This window comes from Molossus molossus, unplaced genomic scaffold (genome assembly GCF_014108415.1).
Source record: "Molossus molossus isolate mMolMol1 unplaced genomic scaffold, mMolMol1.p scaffold_m16_p_5, whole genome shotgun sequence".
NCBI classification, from domain to species: domain Eukaryota; kingdom Metazoa; phylum Chordata; class Mammalia; order Chiroptera; family Molossidae; genus Molossus; species Molossus molossus.
In genome coordinates, this window is record NW_023425388.1 from 26,598,324 (window position 1) to 26,621,515 (window position 23,192).

Consider the following 23,192-nt stretch of genomic DNA (forward strand, 5'->3'; position numbering starts at 1 on the left):
GGGCCCGATCCCCAGTGGGGGGCATGCAGGAGGTGGCCACTCAGTGTTCTCTCTCATCAATATTTCTGTCTCTCTCTCTCTCCCCCTTCCTCTCTCTCTAAAATCAATACAGGAAATAAAAAAAAAAAGATAAAGTTTAAAAATTAAGATATCCTCCAAAGTATTTCAGGATTGTAACCATAAAAGAGTAGGCTGTTACGAAAAATAAGCTATTAGGAATTTGAGAGATTAAAAACATAATTAGAAAAATGATTTCATTCATTTTAAAAATGTATACGAATGTACATGGATACCCCCACATATATATGGAATTAAATGTGTCAAATAAATGACTAGTAGGATTACAACAGTTCCCTCTGCCAAGTGCAAGTCAGGGTGTATAGAGACTTTTATTTGACTCCATATACTTATATATTGCTTAAATAGTTTACACTGTGAAAGTATTAATTTTTATGTATGTAATGAAAAGAACAAATTCACTTAAAATGATTTACAATTTATCAGTAACTAACGAATGTGTCTAGAGTGGTTATACAAAATATATTCTAATTTAGGGACCTTTTTAGTCTACTTACACTTTAATTTTATTGCATCCATCCCCTCCTCATCCGACTGATAATATGAGCTATGATCAGCTTATGAGCATCATAAATTACTCATTTGTAAAGCTCTCACTTGACCTCTCAGCAACATCTGACACAGTGGCAGTTCTGTTCCTGGAGCATTCGCTTACTCTTGCCTTCTGAGCTGTGCTGTTCTGGCTTTCCTCTTCCTCGCTGGCCATTCATCAACATTTCCTGCCTTGCAAGTAGGTGGCCTGGTGGCAGTCCAGTGTCTGTCAGAGTATAAATCTGCTTTTCACATGATCCTAAGTTGAACAGACTAGGTTCACTTCATTTATTCATTCAATACATAATGCTTACTGAGTGGTGATTTTGTGCCATGACCGTGTGTGCAGTCCTACTAGATGTTGGAGTAACAAGACTGACAAGCTCCAGTAGAGCTGTTTAGGTAATTTCGGGTAAAGTTAAGGGCGGAAAAAATATAAAACAGGCATAATAGAATGTGAGTGATGGGAAGGGGTGGTATACTTTTGATAGCGTGGCATCCCTGAGCAGATGGCCTTTGAGTTAAGATCTGAGAAACAGAAAAGAGCTAGCAATACTAAAACATTAACATCTGGAAGCAGGGAGATCAAAGGCTCTAAATTCTTGGAGTGAGTTTTACAAATTCAAGAAACATGAAGAAGGCCAATTGTGGCTTCCAAAGACACACTAAGGTCCTAGTCCCTGGAATCTGTGGGTATGTTACCCTACATGGCAAAGAGGACTTTGCATGCATGATTAAATGACAGATTTTGAGATTGGGAGGCTATCCTAGATTATTTGGGCTGGCCCAGTGTGATAGGAAAAGTCCTTAAAAGAGGGTGGCAAGAGGGTCAGGGTCACAAACGGATATGTGAGGATGGAAGCAGAGGGATATAATTTGATGGAAGGAGCCACAGCCAAGGAATGCCGGTGGTCTCTAGAAGCTAAAAGGCGAGGAAACAGATTCTCCCCTTGGAACCGCCAGGAAGAACACAGCCCTAGTGACATCTTGATTTTAGGACTCCTGACCTCTGAACTGTAAGATAATACACTTGTGTTGTTTTAAATCACTAAGTCTGTGGTAATTTGCTAAGCAGAGGTAAGAAATTAATACACCAGGGTGTCCAGAGCCTAGTGAGGAGTTCGGATTTATTCAGAGGGCTTTTGGTGAGAGAGCGAGCTGCTCGGGTTTGTTTTAAGCAGTCAGCATGGTTAACCGGAGAAGGGACGAGTGGGAATTGAAGAGCAATCGGGAGACGAGGTGGGAAGCTGTGCATTCATACAAGTGACTCTGTGCAAAGCGCTAGTGCGGGGACAGAAATACATGTCGGAGTTCAAGCTGGCAAGATTTCCTGATGGAGTGGATGTGGAAGAAGGGGGCAGGAACGGAGAGGAGAGAATAAAGGATGGCGTTTAGGGTTTTTCAGCATCAGGACAGACAGCTGAGAGGCAGTAGAGTGTAGTGGCCAAGAGCCTAGACTTCGAATCCCAGCACCACTAGCTAGTAGTCATGTTACCGTGGGCACATAACTTAACTCTCTGGTGTCTTTTCTCAGCTCTAAAAAGGAAATATGGGCTGCTTCGAGGGTTGCATTAGATATTTAAGGTGTTACCTTTCAGTGTCATCATTGTGTTGGTACCATTTATTGAAGTGAGGAAATCTATTAAGAGAAATGGATAAAGGAGTGAAGGAAATAAAAGACAATGATTTGGATCTGTTAAATTTGAGATGCCTTTGGACAGCAAAGTAGAAATATCAAGGAGGCGGTTTGAGAAAGGTTATTTCATATAAAGGAGTGGAGTGGTATTGACCCATGCCTTTCAAATTAGGGGGAAATATCCAATTATTTCATCTGATTTCCTTGGCTTTGATTGGCAGGAACACCAGGGGCCTTCCTGAAGGCTTATTCAAAGCAGCTGAAGAGAAAGGATTAACACTATTTGCTGAGAGTAAAGAAGGAATGCAGTGTTTAAAGGGATGTAGGCATTCTTTCTATCCCTTCCAATTTCTCCCATCCTAATGAAGGTGAAGATAACAATTGATAGTGAAGGGCAGACCATAGAAAGAGTGGCTTAAGTGGAGTGGGGGTGGGAGCTGGCAGAGGTGAGGGGACTGCTTGGAATGATAGGCTCTCTAGGAAGCAGGCTTTTAAAAAAATGCAGCCAAGATTGTCTACATAGTTAATAAAGTAACAAGTAAAAGGAGTTCTACTGTCCCTGCCTCTGGATGTGGAAAAGTGTGTACAAGAGTCTGAACACAAAGTAAAAGTCGTGGTGGGGCTGCTGAATCTCAAAGCATTTTCAAAGTAACATTTTTGTTTGATTTCAAAGCAAATGTGTAAAACTTGGAAAAGACAAGTATATAAAAAAAGAATATTGTAGTTATGATGTAGCCTTAGAGTTCATTTTTCTAAATAATATAATTTTTAAATATATTTTTACATAGTGATCTATGATCTTATGATCTTTACTTAGTGATCTTTTCCCATGTCATTACATGATATTTATTGATTATTATTAAATGGCTATATAGTTTTCTAATCTATGGATGATCCATAACTTATTTACTAATCTTTTGCTTTTTAGAATTTCCAAATTTTTCACTTTTATAAATATAATACTTTGAAATTTATATAGACAGATCTTTGTACTCACACACAATTATTTCCTTAGGATTTTTGCTAGAACCAAACTTGCATATTTTTAAGTTTTTTAATGCATAATGACTCATTGCCCTCCAATAAAATTACACTGATTTTCAAACTTAGCAGTATTTGTAAATATCTATCTCTCCTAGCCAATACTGGGTATTATAACTAAAAATAAAAAAAAGTTACTAGTTTAATGGATAAAAGATTGTATCCCTGCATATTTGGCTCTTTGTATTCTTCCTTTTGTGACTTGCCTGAGCGGAGCCTTTGCCTACTTTATTAATGACATGTTAGTCCTTTTCTCATTTCTTCTTTCCTAATATTTTATTTGGAAATAATATCCAAGTACTCTGTTTCTCATCAAAATTTATCCTAGCTATAGCAACCATTAATGATTTTTGCCTTATCCAGTCTTTACCTCAGAGGTTGCTAAAGGATGATCTTCCAATTCCAGCCCTCCCTCCCCACTTATTAGACAGCCCTCAGCAGTTCACTGTAAGCAAGAACCTCCCTTCTTCCCATTTTGAAAACTGTATTATTGGTATGGACTCATGAATCCTATTTTTTTCAATGGTTTATAATTTATTACTGTACTTAATTACTTTGATACACAGATTGTTTAAGTTTAGCTAGTGGGAGCCCCTTCAAGCTGGCTCCTGTGATATTGGAACATGATCCCATTTTTTTAATCCTCACCTGAGGATATTTTTTCCATTTATCTTCAGATAGAGTAGGAGGGAGATGGGGGAGAGAGAGAGAGAGAGAGAGAAACATCGATGTGAGAGAGACACATTGACTGGCTGCCTCCTGCAGGGCCCTGACCAGGGCCAGGAACAAACCACCACTGAGAGGTACATGCCCTTGATTGGAATCGAACCCGTGATTCATTGGTCCGAGGGCCAAGTCACTGTAATTGCTGAGCCAAACTGGCCAGGGTTGATCCCATCATCTTTTATAAGCACGTTCTTCCTTTTTGGTATAGCAGGATGTTTCAGATATACATGCTCTGTCCCACCCTTGGAGTGAGCCATTTCTTTGAGTAGTCCTGCTTCTTTGCATTGCTAATGGTATTAGAGACCAAGATCTATGTTCTAAGTATGCTCCTGAGAAACCTGATTCTGGTGATGGTTTCACTGGGCTTATACTCAAGTCCAACCTATCAAATTTTATGTAGTTCTTTGTATGTCAATACAGTACCTTATTAAAGCCATTTTACAAAAATGAAATTATAAAATAAATAACATTTTATAAAGACTTTTTTTTTTTTTACAAAAAATGGAAGACTAAAATGTAGTGTTCAGAAATAAAACTTGGGCCCGGCCAGTGAGGCTCAGTGGTTGAGCATCAAAAGCATCGACCCATGCACCAAGAGTCGCCAGTTTGATTTACGGCCAGGGCATATGCCCAGGTTGTGGGCCTGATCCCTGGAGTAAGGGGAAGGGGCATGCAAGAGGCAGCCAGTCGATGTTCTCTCTCATCGATATTTCTATCTCTTCCTCTCCCTTTCTCTCTCTCTAAAATCAACGAAGAAAAAAAAATGTAAAGAAAGAAATAAAACTCCAAAGAAAATCAAAGTAATAATCATAACATTCACGAGAATGGTTTTTGTTTTTTTTGTTTTTTTAGGGTAAAGAGACTTTTCTGTGTTGGGACCAGGAATATAAATTTTCTAGGGTAACTGGTAAAGTTTTTTTTTTTTTTCTTTTTACCTGGATGATAGATACAAGAGTGTTCTCTTGATGATAATTTATTATATTATGTATTTTTAAATGTAATTTCCTATATCTTACCATTTTATCATATTTTATTATAAAAGTGTTTAAAATAAATGAATGTTATTCATGTGCATGATGTTCTTAAATTATTTCTTGGAAACTAAAATCATTCCGCCAAGTAGGGCAAACCTTGGATAATCTAAGTAACATTCCATTGTCTAGTACAGGCTATTTTAAGGTACATTCAGATAATGACTTGATGAACAGCCTATATAAACTTAAATTGGAATATTAATCATTCTTCATATATTAACTTTTTGAGTATTGTTACAAAACCAATTATACAAGATCAAGACAAATGTTTACTTTAGTTTTAAAATTTTCATTTGGTCCTTTTCAATAGTTTCTATTCCTCTGCTAAGATTTTTTTTTTAATCTTTTCATTAATTAGATTAGAGTCTGTGAGCAGAATTATAATTACTCTTTTAACAATCTTTGTCTGCTAATTTCAATATTTGGTTCATTTCAGAGTCAGTCCCTTTTAACTATCTTTTCTCTTAAGAACAGGTTATGCTTTTCTGTTTCTTCCTATGTTGAGTAATTTTTATTGTGGACATTGTGAATGTTATGTTTTGGAGATCCTAGATTCTGTTATATTTCTCCAAACAATGGTGGGAGTTGTGTTGCTTTAGTAGACAATTAATTTGGTTGGCCTCAGACTGCAAAATGTCTCTGCGGCAGCAACTCCGATTTCAGTTCAGTTCTTGTATCTTTAAGTAGGCTGGTTGGAATCTGCCCTGTGCACATGCAGTTCTGAGCTCAGCCAGACATGTGGGCAGAGTTTCTATGCAGCATTTGGGCCTGCCTCTCTCTAGTTCTCTCCTTTACTGCCCTTTACTTCACAGCAGCTGTGGTTTCCCAGTCACTGTCCTCCAGTTCTTCAGGCCAGACCACTGTGAGTTTGCTACCAGTTTTCTGTAAGAATTTTCATTTTCCCTACATGGTGCAGACTGGGGCCTGCCCTCGAGTATAAAATCATTCAGCAAACAAATAAAAACCTGACACCATGCTATCATCTCACTCCAAAAGTGAGCTTTCCTCCCTAATCCGCCTGCTTTTGGTCACTTCCCAATGTCTTCACATAGGGGTTTTTCTTTTTTACAAAAGTGTTATCCAAAGTTGAGACTTTTTATTTAAATGGAGATCAGTCTGATAGTAGCTTACTTGGCCATTGTAAAAGTAGATTAAAGAAATAACATGATGGTAAGAATTTTTTCTAAATAAAATAATGATAAACAAAAACCACCTATAGTCAGACTAACAGATTAGATTTCTTTTGACAAAGAAAAATCCTTTGACTATATATTTCTAATGTCAAGGAAGTCTGCATATATAACCACAAGTAAATTATGAAGATAAGAAAAGGAATAAAGGAAAAACATGTTTAAGGAAAGGAGAACTGCCTGTCTGGAGTGGCTCCGCTGATTGAGCGCTGTTCCATGCACCCAAGGGCTGCAGTTCAGTTCCCGGTCAAGGCACCTACCTGGGTTGCGGGCTTGATCCCCAGTCAGAGAGTATACAGAAGGCAACCAATCAATGTTTCTGTCTCACATCAGTGTTTCTCTCTCCCTCTCTCTAAGCATGTCCTCAGGTGAGGATTAAAAAAAAAAAGGAAAACAGTTATACTTGAACTGTTTAAAACCATTTTTTTTTAAATCCTCACCCAAGGATATTTTCCCACTGATTTTTAGATACAGTGGAAGGGAGGGAGAGAGAAAGAGAGAGAAAAACATCAATGTGAGAGAGACACATAGATTGGTTGCCTCTGGCAGGACCCCGACCAGAGCTAGGGGATTGACCCTACAACCCAGGTAATGTGTTCCTGACTTGGGAGTTGAACTCAAGAGCCTTAGGTTAATAGGGTGACGCTCTAACTGCTGAGCCAAACCGGCCAGGGCTAACTACTTTAAAATAAAATATTTGAACCTCTTTTCTGTTATTTTAGGAATAAGTCTAATGAAGCTGATGACTGTCAAAGAAAACTTAGAAAACTGAAGTTTCAATCCATTATTTTTGAATCAAGGTATAATTAAAATATTTTAAATTAATATTTTTAGTAATTGGATTTGAAAACATGTGAAATAACATTTTATTTAAAATGTACTTTGGTTTTCTTATTATGTTGTTTACATATATATCACCTAATTCAAGTTTATAAAATCTTGAAGCTGTTTATTGATTTTTGCCTCAGCCTAGATGGGAATATTGGAATATCACAAAACTATAAATTTTCTTAGCATTCTTAATTTTTATGTTAAAATTATAGCTTATAATTTCAAATGAAAATTTCAATATCTTTGATAAACATGAATATATAGTTTCTAATGCATATTGATGGATTTTTTTTTTTTTTAATTCCTTTTTAGGTATACTAGATTGCTCAAAGAGAAAGAAGACTCTTTAATGACTTGTCAACAAACGTATAAAACTTTACAGGAAGAACTGACTGCAAAAGAAAGGCAAGAAGAAGACATAAAAAGGAGAATTAACCTTGCAGAAAATGAACTAGAGATAACCAAAGCTCTTCTGAGTCAGGCAAAGGAAGAGGTTGTAACACTGAAAAGTGAAAGGTGCGGTCAAGAATAATTTCTCCCCAAAATATTTTGTGTTTATGTCAGTATTCCATATATATTTGAAATATCAAGTTCTACATATTTTAATAACAATGAAATCCCAGGACTAAAGATGTATTTCACCTGTAAGGTCATTAAATGCCACCACCTCACTTTACAGGGATCAAACTAGAGCTTAAATTGGTTAAATTTCTTGCTTAAAGTCTTACAGTTAGTTAATGAAAGTGGAGCTGGAATCCACATTGCATTTGGTATTAGATTCTTATTGAAAAGACTTAAAAAGACCCTGTGTGGTACTTTACTGAATTTCACCTGGGCCAGTAATTGGTAGAGTCTGTCATTTTCCAAAAGAGAAAAATCTCTTTATATCACCTTTCTCTTTTATTGGTTTCTACTTCTCTTTGTTATTTGTCAACACCTCTTATTGAGGACTTGCCTCTGGTATTGAGGTGGTATCAGGGATGCTAAGAAGCATATTCATCCAACCTTCCTAGATGTTTTTGCTGTTAATTTGTCATTAAATTAACCTTCTCTGTATTTAGTATCTCAATCCTGCTTGCTTGCTTGCTTCCTTCCTTCCTTTCTCCTCCCTCCCTTCCTCCCTCCCTCCCTCCCTCCCTCCCTCCCTCCCTCCCTCCCTCCCTCCCTCCCTTCCTCCCTTCCTCCCTTCCTCCTTTCCTTCCTTTCCTTCCTTTCCTTCCTTTCCTTCTTTCCTCTTTCTCCCCTTCCTTCCTTCCTTCCTTCCTTCCTTCCTTCCTTCCTTCCTTCCTTCCTTCCTTCCTTCCTTCCCTCCCTTCCTCCCTCCCTTCCTTCCTTCCTTCCTTCCTTCCTTCCTTCCTTCCCTTCTCTTCCTTCCTTCCTTCCTTCCTTCCATTCTCCTGGCATGGCTTTGCTCATTCCTTCCGAGTTCTTTTGTTTTAACTACATATTTGATATATAGCACACATTTTGGGGTTTTGTTTTGTTTTTATCAAATCTGGGAGTCTTTAATGAGAGATATTATCCCATTTACATCTATGGATATAGTTATTATATTCCAGAAGAACACAAGTTTCATAAGGGCAAGAATTTTTGTCTTGTATTATTCTCTGTGCACAGAAAGCACTATTAGGCTATTTGTTCTTCAGTCTTCCTCTCATTTTTATCTTTTAGTTTATTTTTTTTTATTTTCTTTATTTCATTTTATAAGTACTTGGCTGCTTTCTAATTTAAAAGAGCATATATATATATATATATATATATATATATTATTATTAATAAGGGCAACTATTTGCTGAGGAAGAGTCTGGCATTGGGGCCCCAGGAGTGGGTAGCATGCAGCTTAGAATTAGGTTTGTTGTCTTAGAACTTTCTCACCAACACTCTTCCCTAGGTCACATCTGTCTCTAGTTCAGGCTAGCTGGGGGTCTGTCTAGTTCACAGGGAAACAAATCTTGCTTCTAGTTCATCCTGAGATGATATACATTTACTTATATTTGATTAAATGAGATGAACAACTGCAGAACTGATTACCAGCCATTTCTTTCTTTTCTGCCATACCAATAACCTGTTTTTGCAAAGGTGATGTACCTTGTAGTTTATGATTCTTCATTCCACCCCATGACCTCTGCCATTTCACAATTACGTAGTTACTCAGCCCATAGCATGTTAGAAGCAGCAATGTCATAAGCAGGAAATATGCAAAAGCCAGGTTTACTAATAACAACAAGAAATGGCAGTACAAAGGATTGTAAGAAAATAATATGAGCAACTAGATACCAACAAACTGGACAATATGGAAGAAATGGATAAATTCCTAGAAACATACAATTTTCTAAAACTGAATCAGGAAAAATCAGAGAAACTGAAGAGACAGATTTCAACTAATGAAATTGGAGTAGTAATCAAAAACTCCCAACAAACAAATGTACTAAACCAGCTGATTTCACTGGTAAATTTTACCAAACAATCAAAGAAAAACTAATACCTTTCCTTCTCAAAGTATTCCATAAAATTCAAGAGGATGGAAGACTCCCAAGCTCGCTTTATGAGGCCAGCATTATTCTAATTATAAAACCAGATAAAGACACTACAAAAAAAGAAAAGTATAGGCCAAAATCCTTGATGGCCATGATGCTAAAATCCTCAACAAAATATTAGCAAACCAGATCCATAAATACATTCAAAAGATCATACACCATGATCAAGTGGGATTTATTCTAGGGATGTAAGATTTGTATAACATTCACAATCAATAAATGTGATATACCACATATACAAAATGAAGGATAAAGACACATGAACATATCAATAGATACAGATAAAGCATTTGATAACATTCAGCACCAGTGATAAAAACTCTAAACAAAGTGAGAATAGAGGAAACATACCTCAACATAATAAAGGCTACATATCACAAACCCACAGCCAACATTATAAAACTGAGCAAAAACTAAGTATTTCCCTTAAGATTGGGAACAAGTCAGAGATGTTTGCTTTCACCACTCTCATTCAACATAGTACTAGAAGTCCTAGGGACAGCAATCAGACAAGAAGAAAAAATAAAAGGCATCCAAATTGAAAAGAAGTAAAACCATCACTATTTGCAGATGACATGATACTGTATACAGAGAACCCTAAACATTCCATCAAAAAATTACTAGAACTGATAGACAAATTAATTGAGTAAAGTAGGATCATACAAAATAAATATCCAGAAATCAGTTGCATTTTTATACACCAGTACTGAGCTATCAGAAAGGGAAACTAGGAAAACAATCTCATTTACAATTGTATAAAAAAATAAATAAAATAAAGTACCTAGGAATAAATTTAACCAAGGATGTAAAAGACCTATACTCAGAAAATTATAAGACATCGAAGAAAAAATGGAAGAAGATACAAATAAGTGGAATCATATACCATGTTCATGGATAGGAAGAATTATGATTTTTAAAATATTCATACTACCCAAAGCAATCTATAGATCAGTGCAATACATATCAAGATACCAATGGCATATTTCACGGAACTAGGACAAATATTCCAAAAACTTATATGGAACCACAAAAGAGAAAGAATAGCAAAGTTGGAGGAATATGCTACCTGATATCAAACTATACTTCAAGGCCATAAGAATTAAAACAGCATGGTAGTGGCATACAAACAGACTTATATAGATCAATGGAACAAATAGAGAGCCCAGAAATAAATCCATGCCTTTATGGTCAATTGATATTTGAGAAAGGAGACAAGAACCTGCAGTGGGATAAAGATAGTCTATTCAATAAACAGTGTTGGGAAAATTGGTCAGATATATGCAAAGTAAAAATGAAACTAGACCACCTTCTTACACTATACACAAGAATAAACTCAAAATGGGTTAAAGATTTAAATGTTAGATTTGAAACCAAAAAAACCCTAGAAGAAAACATTTGCAATATGTTTTATGGTTTGACATTTCTCAAAGCAATATTTTTTTCTTATATAGCTCCTCAAGGAAGGCAAGCATAAGAAAACATAAACAAATGGGACTACATCAAACTAGAAAAGCTTTTGCACAGCAAAGGAAACCATTAACAAAATGAAAACACACCCACTGAATGGGATAACATATTTGCCAATGATTTATACGATAAGGGGTTAATATCCAAAATTTATAAAAAACTTATGAAATTCAACACCAAATAAACAATCCAATTAAAAAATGGGCAAAGGACCTGAATAGACACTTCCCCAAACAGGAAACACAGATGGCCAATAGACATATGAAAAGATACTTAATGTCACTAATCATCAGAGAGATGCAAATTAAAACCATAATGAGATATCACCTCATGCCTATCAGAATGGCCACCATCAATAAACCATCAAACAACACATGCTGTCGAGGGTGTGGAGAAAAGGGAACCCTTGTGCACTGTGGTAGGAATTCAGGTTGGCACAGCCATTGTGGAAAACAGTATGAATTTCCTCAAAACATTAAAAATGGAACTTCTTTTTGACCCTGTGATCCTACTTCGAGGAATAAATACTAATAAATACTAATTTGAAGGAATATATGAACCCCTATGTTCATTGCAGTGTTATTTGCAGTAGCCAAGATCTGGAAAAAGCCCAAGTGTACATCAGTAAATGAGTGGATAAAAATGCTGTGGTATCAGACTGACAAACCTCAGAGAGGGGGCAGGGAGCAATGATAAACCAAAGAATTTATATGCATAACCAGTGGACATAGACAACAATACTGTGAAGGGGTAGGTGAGGGAGTGGGGAGGAGGGTGTCAATGGGGAAAAAGGAGAAACATCTGTAACAAAATAAATTAATTTAAAAAAAGAAAAAAAATGCTGTGGTAAAACCAAAGAATTAATATGCATATATGCACAACCAATTGACATGGACATTAGGCTGGGGAAGGCAAGAGGGGGATGGGAGAGGGAAGGAGGGGGTCAATGGGGGAAAAGGGGGGCCATCTGTAATACTTTCAACAATAAAAAAAATGCTGTGGTACATTTACACAATGAAATACTTCTCGGCTATAAAAAAGAAGGAAATCTTATATTTTGCAACAGCATGAATGGACCTGGAGAGTATTATGCTAAGTGAAATAAGCCTGTCAGAGAAAGACAAGTACCCTGTAATTTCACTGATATGTGAACTCTAATGAACAAAATAAACTTACAAGCAAAACAGAAACAGACTTAGAGATATAGAGAACAGACTGACAGCTATTAGAAGAGAGGGAGGTTGGGGTCTGGGTGAAAAAGGTGAAGGGATTAAGCAAAAAAAATACCACGATAAAACCTTATAGACACAGACAAGAGTATGATGATTGCCAGGGGGAAAGGCGAGTGGGAGGAGGATAGGGGAATAAGTGGTGATGCAAGGAGACTTGACTTGGGGTGGTGAACACACAGTACAATATAGAGATGACGTGTAATAGAATTGTACACTGAAACCTATATAATTTTATTCACCAATGTCGCCCCAGTAAATTAAATAAGTAAAGTCAACTATATATTTTACATAAAAGTACAGAATTATAAATTTTAGGACACCGTGAAATGAATTTTAAAAATTAAGTCTGTTTAGAACTTTGGTTATCTGAGCAATATTCTTATTTCCCTATATTATTTAAAATACATTTCAAATATGTCAGATTAATTAGATTTAACTGTTATCTAGATGAATGCCCTCTCCTTCATGGTGGACATTGAGAAGATCCTTTTTTTCAGTGTTTCTGGCTCTTTTCTGAGGACGGGCCTAAGTGCACATGTTTTAGAATATCCTCAATATGATGAATCTCTGCCCTTCAGAAATGAATTTCATTTTTAAAACAATCTCAATAGGTTCAGTGAAATCAAGTCCAGTGAATATGACAGGAAATCAATCGGGGAATACCATATAGGATAAAAAAATAAAATGTTTTCTTTTTCTATGCTTAATAAGTTATCTCTCTCTGTAATTTGAAGAAGGCAGTTTTTTTTTTTTATCCTCACCCAAGGATATTTTTCCAATTTTTGTACAGATAGAGTGGGAGGGAGAGAAAGGAAGGGAGAGAGAGAGAGAGAAACATCGATGTGAAAGGGACACATCGAGTGGCTGCCACCTGCACGACCAACCAGGGCTGGGGACAAACTGCAACCGAGGCACGTGCCCTTAGCGGGAACCGAACCCGGGTCTCTCAGGACCGCAGGTGGACGCTCTAACCGCTGAGCCAAACTGGCCAGGGCAAGAAGGCAGTTTTTTGAGTGTTTTGAGAATTAATAATATCATTAGAACAAATAGGGAGTTTTTTTGTTGTTGTTTTTTTTTTTATCCTCACCCGAGGACATTTTTCCATTTTTTACTCAGATAGAGCGGGAAGGAGAGAGAGGAAGAGAGAGAAACATCGATGTGAAAGGGACACATCGAGTGGCCGCCACCCACACGACCCAACCAGGGCCGGGGACAAACTGCAGCCAAGGTACGTGCCCTTAGCGGGAACTGAACCCGGGTCTCTGTGGACCGCAGGCTGATGCTCTAACCGCTGAGCCAAACCGGCCAGGGCGGGAGTTTTCTTAAGAGATTATTTTGAAATAGCACACTCACCCGGATGTATATGTTTTGCCATGTTTTTTAAAAAATTAGTATGATTCTAATCTTACCTTTTATTGCAAGTGTTGAAAGAGAAGGAAAATTTCTTAAAGTTTTCAGAGAACAGAGACATCACTGAATGACCTCTTTCTCCTCTTTTTTTCTTCTCACATCCTTGCCCTTTTCCTTTTTTGCTGTCTATACTTTAATCGATCCCAAAGCAGGCATGGTATTACTTAGTCATCTGGTGGCACAAAGTTTACTGACAAGACTTCTGTCACATGAAAATGTACTTATGGAACAGTAAGTCATTGTGTTATCATAGAATTATTCCCAAACATAGGATTGTCCTTTCCTTTGTCTTGGACCACTTTCAGATTTCGTCTGCCTTGTCCTCTGTTGCATCCTCTGAGTTTGGCATATGTGTCCACTCAAAAGATTTGTCGAGTGAATGAATGACTTGCTTTGGGTTAATTCAGGCAATAATTATTTGTTGAACATTTACAATATGCCAGGTATATGTACGCTGGGGATATAGTGATGAATCTGAGACATCTGTTCTCATGAAGCGTGCATTCTAATGGGAGAGGTAAACAGTTTTAAAAAAAAGTAGCGAAGTAACTGGAATATTCTAGATTATGATAATGGATTAATGGATAAATAAAGGGGTATTGTAGTAGAGACTGATAGAAGGGGTGGAAATGGTGGTCATAAAAGTGACTTCTGGGATGATACGTAAAGGAAGACAAATAGAAATTTCCAAGCCAAAAGCCAGGAAAGAGCTTTCCCAACAAAGAACCAGCTTGGTGAGCTCTTGGAAATGGCAGTAGGCCTGGAGGCCAGCGAGTGTGAGCGAGGCAGCGAGGCCCAAAGCGTGCAGGCTTGCTCCTGACAGTACTGCTCTCCAGTTTTGTCTTCCTCAGGCTGCAGAGGCAGCCTGTCATCTGCCCCTTTTCTGTCTCTGCCTGGTTCTTTGCCCTTCCCTACTGTGATCACCTGACAGCAGACATTCCTTAAGGCTCAGGCATGAAGTTGGCTTTCCTCTCTTCACTTTCTTTCCTTCAGTACACTGTCAGCTGGGTGAGTTTGCTCTTGATGCTTTGGTTTGATGCGCCAATGAATGGGACCTTAAAAATAGTGGTGACCCTAAGCAGTTGGAGATGTGACAGTCCCTCCAAAAGGCGAAGCTGGGCTCAGGAAAATCTTGTAAAATAGAGATGCTTGATGATACCCACAGAGATTCTTGTTCGGTAAGACTGGGCAGTGCCCGAAAATGTACTACACACAAGGTCCCACACCATCACGGTGGAAGGACTGTAACTGGCCAGGCTGCCAGATGTGCTCACCAAAGGCCAGAGCCCAGCTCGCTCAGAGACACTCTGTGCTTCTGCAAACACATGGGTCTCATCTACACACCGCCCCCTCTTCCCTCACCCCTCCCAACAGCAGAGCCCTTGCTGAAGTTTCTTTGGGACCATTGTGAAAACCATGCAACTTAGAAGCCATATTTTAGAAGAAGAGAAAAAGATGTGAAAAGCCAGAACTGATCCTAGGGAAAAGAACTGACGATCTTCTGAATTTGGAGCTGGAAAAGATTAGTGACTAGGAAATAATTAACATATTAGTACAAATTTATTAATGATGCATTGTTTTCTCCTTCACACTCAGCTCAGGAAACTCTATTAGAAGAAGCTTTGCTGGGAAGGAAGAGAAGTAGGTCCTTGGAGGTTGCAGATGGTGGGGACGTAGGTCTGGCCAGCTTGGTCACAGACACATTGAGGCTGGAGACAGGGGTCTGCTTTGTGGACGCGAGGGATGCAACAAGGCACAGAGGACAGTGCCAGGGAAAGTGTGGCTGTTTTAAAAATTCTGTGTAAAGAGAGTCCTCAGATCACATGCTTCTGGGCTGCAAGGTCTCTTCCACTAGAGCCAGAACTCTGCCCAGACCATGAATTCATGATGCCCCTTTGTGGATGAAACAGAGTTCTGTGGGCTGGATCTATGGGCCTAATTCCATTTTTATGGGAAATTATCTTAATGGTAAAATGTGTTCGGAATTCCCTACAACCAACTTACAGATATATTTTATAAGGACATACGTATTTAAGCTTGGAGACTGCCCACATGTAACACTTAGAGATACTCACTATGCGCTAACGCGTGGGCTGCAATCACGCTGCCGGATCGCGCAGCTGTTAGTAACAGCTCCGGACCCTGTGCGTTCCCGAGAGCCGTGTTGGCCCCGTCTGGGTAATTTCCAAGAAAAGATATAGCTACATACTACTTTGATTTATTTGCCAATAACATGATGAGATTAGTGAAGAGCATTTTTACCAAAGTTAGGTACAAGTTGCTTACGTTAAATTATTTTATAAATAAATAATACATGGCCGTATCTCTCTGAATGTCTAGATATTTATCTATCTTAAATGAAGTTTACTTCATTGCTCCCTGTCCCTGCAAAGGCATCTCTTTTAGTCTATAGGGAAGGATTTTATTCTCCCTCCTCCACACACATAATATTAACTTCTTTTTTAGCTTCCCGGTCCTCTTCTCTCTCTATTTTTTTTTTCATCCTCACCCGAGGACATTTTTCCATTTTTTGTTCAGGTAGAGTGGGGGGTGGAGAGAGGAACAGAGAGAGAGAGAAACATCAATGTGAAAGGGACACATCGAGTGGCTGCCTCCCGCACAACCGACCAGGGCCGGGGACAAACTGCCCCTAGCGGGAACCGAACCCGGGTCTCTCAGGACCGCAGGCCGACGCTCTAACCGCTGAGCCAAACCTGCCAGGGCTCTTTATTTTTGTTGTTGTTATTTATTTGTTTGTTTTAATTGAGAGCTATAAATCCTCACCTTAGAAAATACACACAAAATCTAGCACATTATTTCAGGAAGTTCAGGGACTTTCCTCTTTTCCTATGTATGATCCGACCCCTTAATTAATCGTGTCTGTTTCCTCATGCTTTCTCTCCTCCCTCCCTCCTTCTCTCCTTCTCTCCTTCCCCTTCTTTCTCCCTCTCAAGCACTTCAACCCACAATGCACAGGTTTCACAGCTGTGGAGAGCTGTCTCGGCTTCTGTGGCCGCGATCCTCTCTTGTGTTCACATCGCCTGGAGGGAGATGGTGGCACTCAGTGGGAGGAGAAAAGGGCTGAAACCAGCCTGAACTCTGTCTTCCAGCCGCTTGCCACAGAGGAAGGAGCTCATTTTTCTTGCATAAGCTTGCCATTTTCCCTTCCCCCTTACCAAGCGCTCTGTCCCAGGTCTGCCCCTATCCAGAGGGAATGCTTTTCCCAATTCCCCAGGCCAGAGGGGAAGTCATTTTTAAACCTGCACTGGTTGGCAGAGCCATGACCCTCACCTGTGAGGCAGGTGTCATTGTCCACGTAAGGAAATAGGTTAAGCAAGGCTGAACTTCTTGCTCAGGGTCACATAATTGGCAAACAGAAATCCAACTCCATGTATCTAACCCTTATAACCCGTGTTCCCTCTCCTACAGTTTGCACAATTCCCTCAGCATCTGCCTTAAAAGGCCCCGTTTGGTCAGCTTCTGTCCATGTGACTTCTCTTTCTCAAACATGTTGTAACACAGTCTTCAGGGGACTCCCAACCCTGCAGAAAGCACAAAAACCCAGGGTGCCTCCTGTGTGTCCCCCTCCCCTTTCCCCACCCCTCCACTCTTTCAGGATTTTCCCATTCACTATAAATATAAATATAACACGGTGAGTTTTATCTTCTGTTCTCAGGTGTCTTGGCAAAATGGAGGTGAACTATAGCTTCAGAATGAAAATAGAATATAAATATTTCAACACATGCTAAAGGAAGAGAAGATTAGTATTTACTTATTGAGGTTTGTCCTATTTTCATGAAGGCCAGAAGCAATGACAAGTATAGAATACAGAAAGGGATCTGGAAGCAATGTGTTAACGTTCTGTGACCTTGTGGTAGTGTGGCTTAGTGTTTTAGAAAATGGACTTTAGAGTTAGGCAACTTGACCTGTCTCAAGTTTGGACAACTTAACCACCTGAAGGTTCATTTTACTTGTCTCTCAAACAGACAGATTAGTAATAGCTATCTTCTGGTAAAGATGAACACACTGTGCACTATGCCTGGTAGATTGATGCTCAGAATGTATGAGTTCCCTCTCTTACATCCTTTCTTCCATTGCTAACCCCTTGAAGACCATGTCTTATTAATTGTTATGCCCTGCACTGGTGATGTTGATATTCAGTAAATGTCTGTTGAATTCAAGATTATCTGCCTTACTCTTAGAGCTACAGAGATTAGTACTTGGAGTGAGTCAGTTTTGAATGCTATCCTCTTAGTATAAAGGATTATGAAATGAAGTGTCCTAAGTAGTATCATTCTGAAACAACAAACCTCATCAGGGTTTCTCCCCAAGACTCAGTTCTTTCTCTGGTATCCCTTCTGTCAAACAGCTGTCAGAAGAAGAGACTGACTTCTTATGATATCACAGACTTACTGCTCTGAATGGAGGCAGGAGTTGTGGCAAAATTAAAATGATCTCTTTGACTGAAAAACGTGAAGGATCTCTTTTAGAACAACGTGTGAAACAGAACTGAAAGCTGTCATTTGGCACTATGGTTTAGCATCGGTTTGCAGTTAGGTTTGTAACAACAATGAAAGGAATCTCGATTTGCAAGTATGTAAGAAATCAGATTCTCATTTTCTTTTGCTCTAAGAACTTAAAAGCTAAAGTTTTAAAACTAAAAAATCATAATTGCAAGTTGATCATAGTTTGCCTATTGTGCCAACTCAAAAACATTATTATTTATTTATTTATTTTATCCTCACCCGAGGACATTTTCCCATTTTTGTACAGATAGAGTGGGAGGGAGAGAGAGGAAGAGAGAGAGAGAGAGAAACATCGATGTGAAAGGGACACATCGAGTGGCTGCCACCCGCACGACCAACCAGGGCCGGGGACAAACTGCAACCGAGGTACATGCCCTTAGCGGGAACCGAACCCGGGTCTCTCCAGACCGCAGGCCAACGCTCTAACCGCTGAGCCAAACTGGCCAGGGCCAAAAACATTATTTTAAGAAATCTATCCGGTGAAACTGCAGGGTACAATGCTGTAGATAGCCATCCCTTCTCTCAAATATGAAAAGCAAAGGCAGTGTTACACACTGCAGAGTCCTCGGCTGGTGTCAGATAGACCCAGCTTTGCCTCTTGTGCATAACATCACTTCAGAGAGACACCGACCACTCAGGATCTTCATTTCTTCTAAAAATTGGCAAATTACATTAATGTATTTATTTCCGAAGACTGGCATGGAAAAACTACTGTATTCCTAGAGACTAAAACAGTGCCTGACACTTACTAGGAACTCAAGAGATATTTGTTGGATGTATGGATAGTATGAATTTAATCCCAATCACATCACTGATCACAGGATTTAAAACTCGGAAGCTCCCAGTGTTTCTCTCAGGCTCGGAGATTTACTTACTTGCCAGTACGCAGAGCTGGGAGAACAATTCTGTAGTCTAGTGAAAAGCTTCTTTATTGGATTCTTAGTAAATCCAAATTAAGGACCCAAATTTGTGTTGTTCCCTATCAATCTAAAGGCGCAATATCTGTAGCACTTGTTCTAAAAAGGAAATTGGATATCTACATGACATCCAAAAATAGCTGCACCTCTTCCGCTTTTTATAATGTGGAAAATATGGAATATGCCTCTAAGAATAATGTTTGCTTTCTCATCATTCCTCTAGATTTCTAGCAGAAAGGCTCACTAGAGTCAAAGTTGATTCCTTATAGGTTCTTTCAACACAGATTGTTTTTCTTTATCATTTTCTTAAGATGGTTTTATATTCCTGAACAAGGTGCACACTCTTTCGTGAGTGTACTCTATAAGGTCATTTCTACTTTTGGAATCAGGAGTTTCTTTTTCACACATATAGTCATCTGTGTATGCATTAGTCAATGCCCATTCCATGCTAATCAAAGACAGTTAAGTGTTTGTAATATCCCGTCGAATTATTCTTTCTGCCTTGTCCCATGAAAGAACCATATGAACAGTTTTAGAGTCTTAAACAGAGGTTCCACAGGAATCGAAGACATAAGCAAGTCCCTACTTCTGTAGTCGTAAGTACCCAGCAATCTTACCAATACAGATGCAAGTTCATAATTTTTATAACAGTTTGCTCAAAACACCTTGTACTTTGTACACATGCACGAGGAACTTCAGAATTATTTGAACATTCAGTGTGTAATCATAATTAACATTGTTTAAACCTTGGCCTACTATATTTTATCTTCCCTCATATACTAGACTTTCACAGTTTTGTTCTAAAAAGATACACTTCACAGTGGTGTTTTGTACTGGGTTCATCAGAGGAATGTATATGGAACGGGTGCTACTTTTTGGTGGTATCAAAATAATAACTATCTCCAGGGAGACTGAAATTCAAGCTTCTCAAATATTCAGTACTATTTCATAGAAAAGGTAACATAATATACTCACAGGCACCCATCTGAAAATTCTCCCTGGAGTTTTCTAATCGGCAAGACCTCATTTCAAATAGGAAAACTGGCTTAAGAAATAAAGTGGATGAAATTGCCAGAACTCTGCTGTCTGGCCACTTCCAATGAGCACGTGGCCAGCCACAATGGCACAGAGCCATTCTAGGCTTGGAAACCAGGTGAAGTGCTGCTTTATTTCCATTGGCCACTGTTCCTTATTTGATCAAGTTAACTATTATAGATTCTAAAATTTACCTGAAGTTTTGTAATATCACCTGAAGGCAGACCATTGTATTAGTTTCCTATTGCTGCTATAACAAATGAACACACATGTAGTGGCTTAAAACAGCACCAATTGTTATCTTATAGTTCTGGAGGTTGGAAATCCAAATTAGTGTTAAGAGACTGAAATCTAGGTGTCAGTAAAGCTGGCTCTTTCTGGAGGCTCCAAGGTAGAGCCCATTCCTTGCCTGTTCTGGATTTTAGGGGCTACTGACATTCCTTGGATCCTGGCCCCATGGACTTCATCTCTGCCTGTGTTGTCACATCATCACCTTCCCCCACATTAACTTTTTTTCCTCTTTTCACATGAAGAACCTTGGTCATTACACTTAGGGTGCATCCGGATAATCTAGGATAATCACATCCCAAGATCCTTAATCACACCTGCAAAGTCCCTTTTGCCATGTAAGGGAAATAGTCTATTAAAAGGATGGAAGTTGAGAAAGCTGTTTCCCAACAGGGTAAAATCTCTAATGCCCTCTTCTAATGTGGCCAACATAGACAAGTTCATATCTGAGAGGACAACCAGGAGCTATGGAGAACACTGGACTGAGAAATCACTTCCGTGTGAGAGGACCAGAGAAACTGAAGAACGTTTCACATCCCGAGGGTAGGAATCCTCATAGTGGCTTCCAGTGGGACTTCAAAGTTGCAGTGGACTCCACCTAGTGCCAGCTGACTTACTGTGTACTTCCTAGGGAGAGGACTGCTGTCCACACTTGACTGCCATCAAACATGGTCATTTGGCTTGTTTTTGCCACTGAAATGTAAGAGAAGCGATATGCATCAATTCAAAGCAGGAGCCTTAACAGATCCTGTGTTTTGACAAGTGTTCTATGAGCCACAGAATCAGCTTTCCCAGGTAAAAGTTGCTCCCTAGGCTGCATCCCGGAACAAAACGTGGAGCAGAGCAGCAGATGGCACCTAATGAGCAAAAAATAAACTTTAATGTTGTAAGCTTCTGAGATTACAGACATGTTAAGTTTCAGATGTCTCTGAAATATAAAATTAGAACAGTCAGGTGGAGAGCTGGATACATGAGTCAGATACTCAGGGAACTGATATGAGCTAGAGATAAAATCTGGGAGCTGTCAGCATCTATATTGCATTTTAATCATAGGAGTAGATAAGATCACCTAGAGAAAGAGGAGAGAGAAAACAAAAAGGTCCAGAACAAAGTGCTGAGAACACAAATATTAACTGACAAGTAGAGGAAGATGAGTCTGCAAAGGAGACAGGAAAGGCTACATCTTTGGAGGAAAGCCATACATGAGGTTTTTGATGTAACCCCACGTTAGCTGCCCTCATTCTCTGTTCCTTCTGCTTCACTTCCTTTTCTCCAGCCTAGAGACTGCTGAGCAAGCATCAGAGCCTGGTAGGTCTGCTTCACACTTTAAAAGATAAAGCTTCCTTTTACATTGCTGGATTTTGAGCATCATTTGGACAGGGACCCTGCCTTCCTAATTTACCTCTGTCCCTCCAAGGTCTGATGAGGCTGCCTTCTCCTAGTGTGCATAGTGGTCAGTAAACCCTATCGTACTCCTCACCTGCCCATTCCCTCACCTTGGTCTCTCCCTTTAATTTTCTTTCCTCCACATATCCATTCTACTCTGTACTCAGGTTTTATCATAAGTTGTTTTTATAAATATTGAGTAGATACATAGAAGGTTTATATAGGTGCATATAAATTTAAAATATGTATGGTGAATTAACTTGTTATCATTATCAAGCCAGAATAATGACTTTTGTCTTAAAGTTGACTTTAATATTAATACAGTTGCATACTTTTTTCTTTACTATTTTTCTGTTGTATCTTTTCCAAAAGGACATTTTTCATGTCCTTATGTTCTAGTACATTTTCTTTATAAAGAGCAAATAGCTAGGTTTTTTTTTTTTTTACAAGTCTGTTTCTCTTTTTTAACTCATGATTTTAGTTTATTTATCATTATTGTGATTGTTACTTTACGTTTTCTATTTCTTCCCCCTTTATGTGCCCTACTTTCTCCTTTTGGGTCTTCGGGTGGTTGCTGGAGTGGGGAGAGTATTGTTGGAGTTTGTTTATTTTCTTAGTGCATTTTCTTCTAATTCTATTCTTTCAGTGTTTACTCTTGAAATTTTACTGTGGATACTTAGTGAAATCTAAAATTAATATCTCAAACTCCTTTTGAATAATTCAGGGACCAATGAACACTTGAGCCCTGGTAGTTGCCATCCTGAAACACATTTTTCTCTAGTGTTCTAGTTCTAGTCTTGTGTTAGCCCCATTAATAACATATAGTCAAAACTATTATTTTATATAGGTTGTATTTGTTTATAATTACCTACATGCAGAGCTGGCTATATAATTTTCAGGACCCAGTGCAAAATAAAAATGTAGGGCCCTTCTTCAAAAAACTGGAAAAAGTTTTTCCTTTCCTTCAGTCTTTCTCAACTTGTCAAGGTAGTTGTTTGCTATTAAATGCTGTGTTCCATTAGGCACAGGGAAATCTTAGGGTGGGGGTCGGGTCTCACAGGCACCCAGAGCCCTGCCCCATGACTCAGTACAGGGAGCACACGTGCCCAACCTTAACCTTCCCTAGGCCTGGACCCAGGCCGGGACCCCTCCTGAAGCAGAGGATGGAAGCGATGATACATAAGGGGCAGGGAGCAGGGGGTTGAGAACCATCCTGGGGAGTCATAGAGGTGGCAGGAGGTAGAACTGTGTCTGAGCTGAGGTTCCAAGCCCCAGGCATAAGCTCGAATATCCCATCAAACTTCATTTATAAAACACCAATTTAAAG

At 38.9% G+C, this 23,192-nt stretch overlaps 1 protein-coding gene across 1 annotated transcript in view; it reads left to right on the forward strand.

The window, feature by feature from the left end:
- LEKR1 (leucine, glutamate and lysine rich 1) overlaps positions 1 to 23,192 on the forward strand; it is a 209,547-nt gene that overhangs the window by 142,118 nt on the left and 44,237 nt on the right. The window contains exons 12-13 of the mRNA XM_036243655.1: positions 6,959 to 7,036; positions 7,380 to 7,583. Coding sequence (XP_036099548.1) covers positions 6,959 to 7,036; positions 7,380 to 7,583 — 282 coding nt within the window. The remainder of the gene's footprint in view (positions 1 to 6,958; positions 7,037 to 7,379; positions 7,584 to 23,192) is intronic.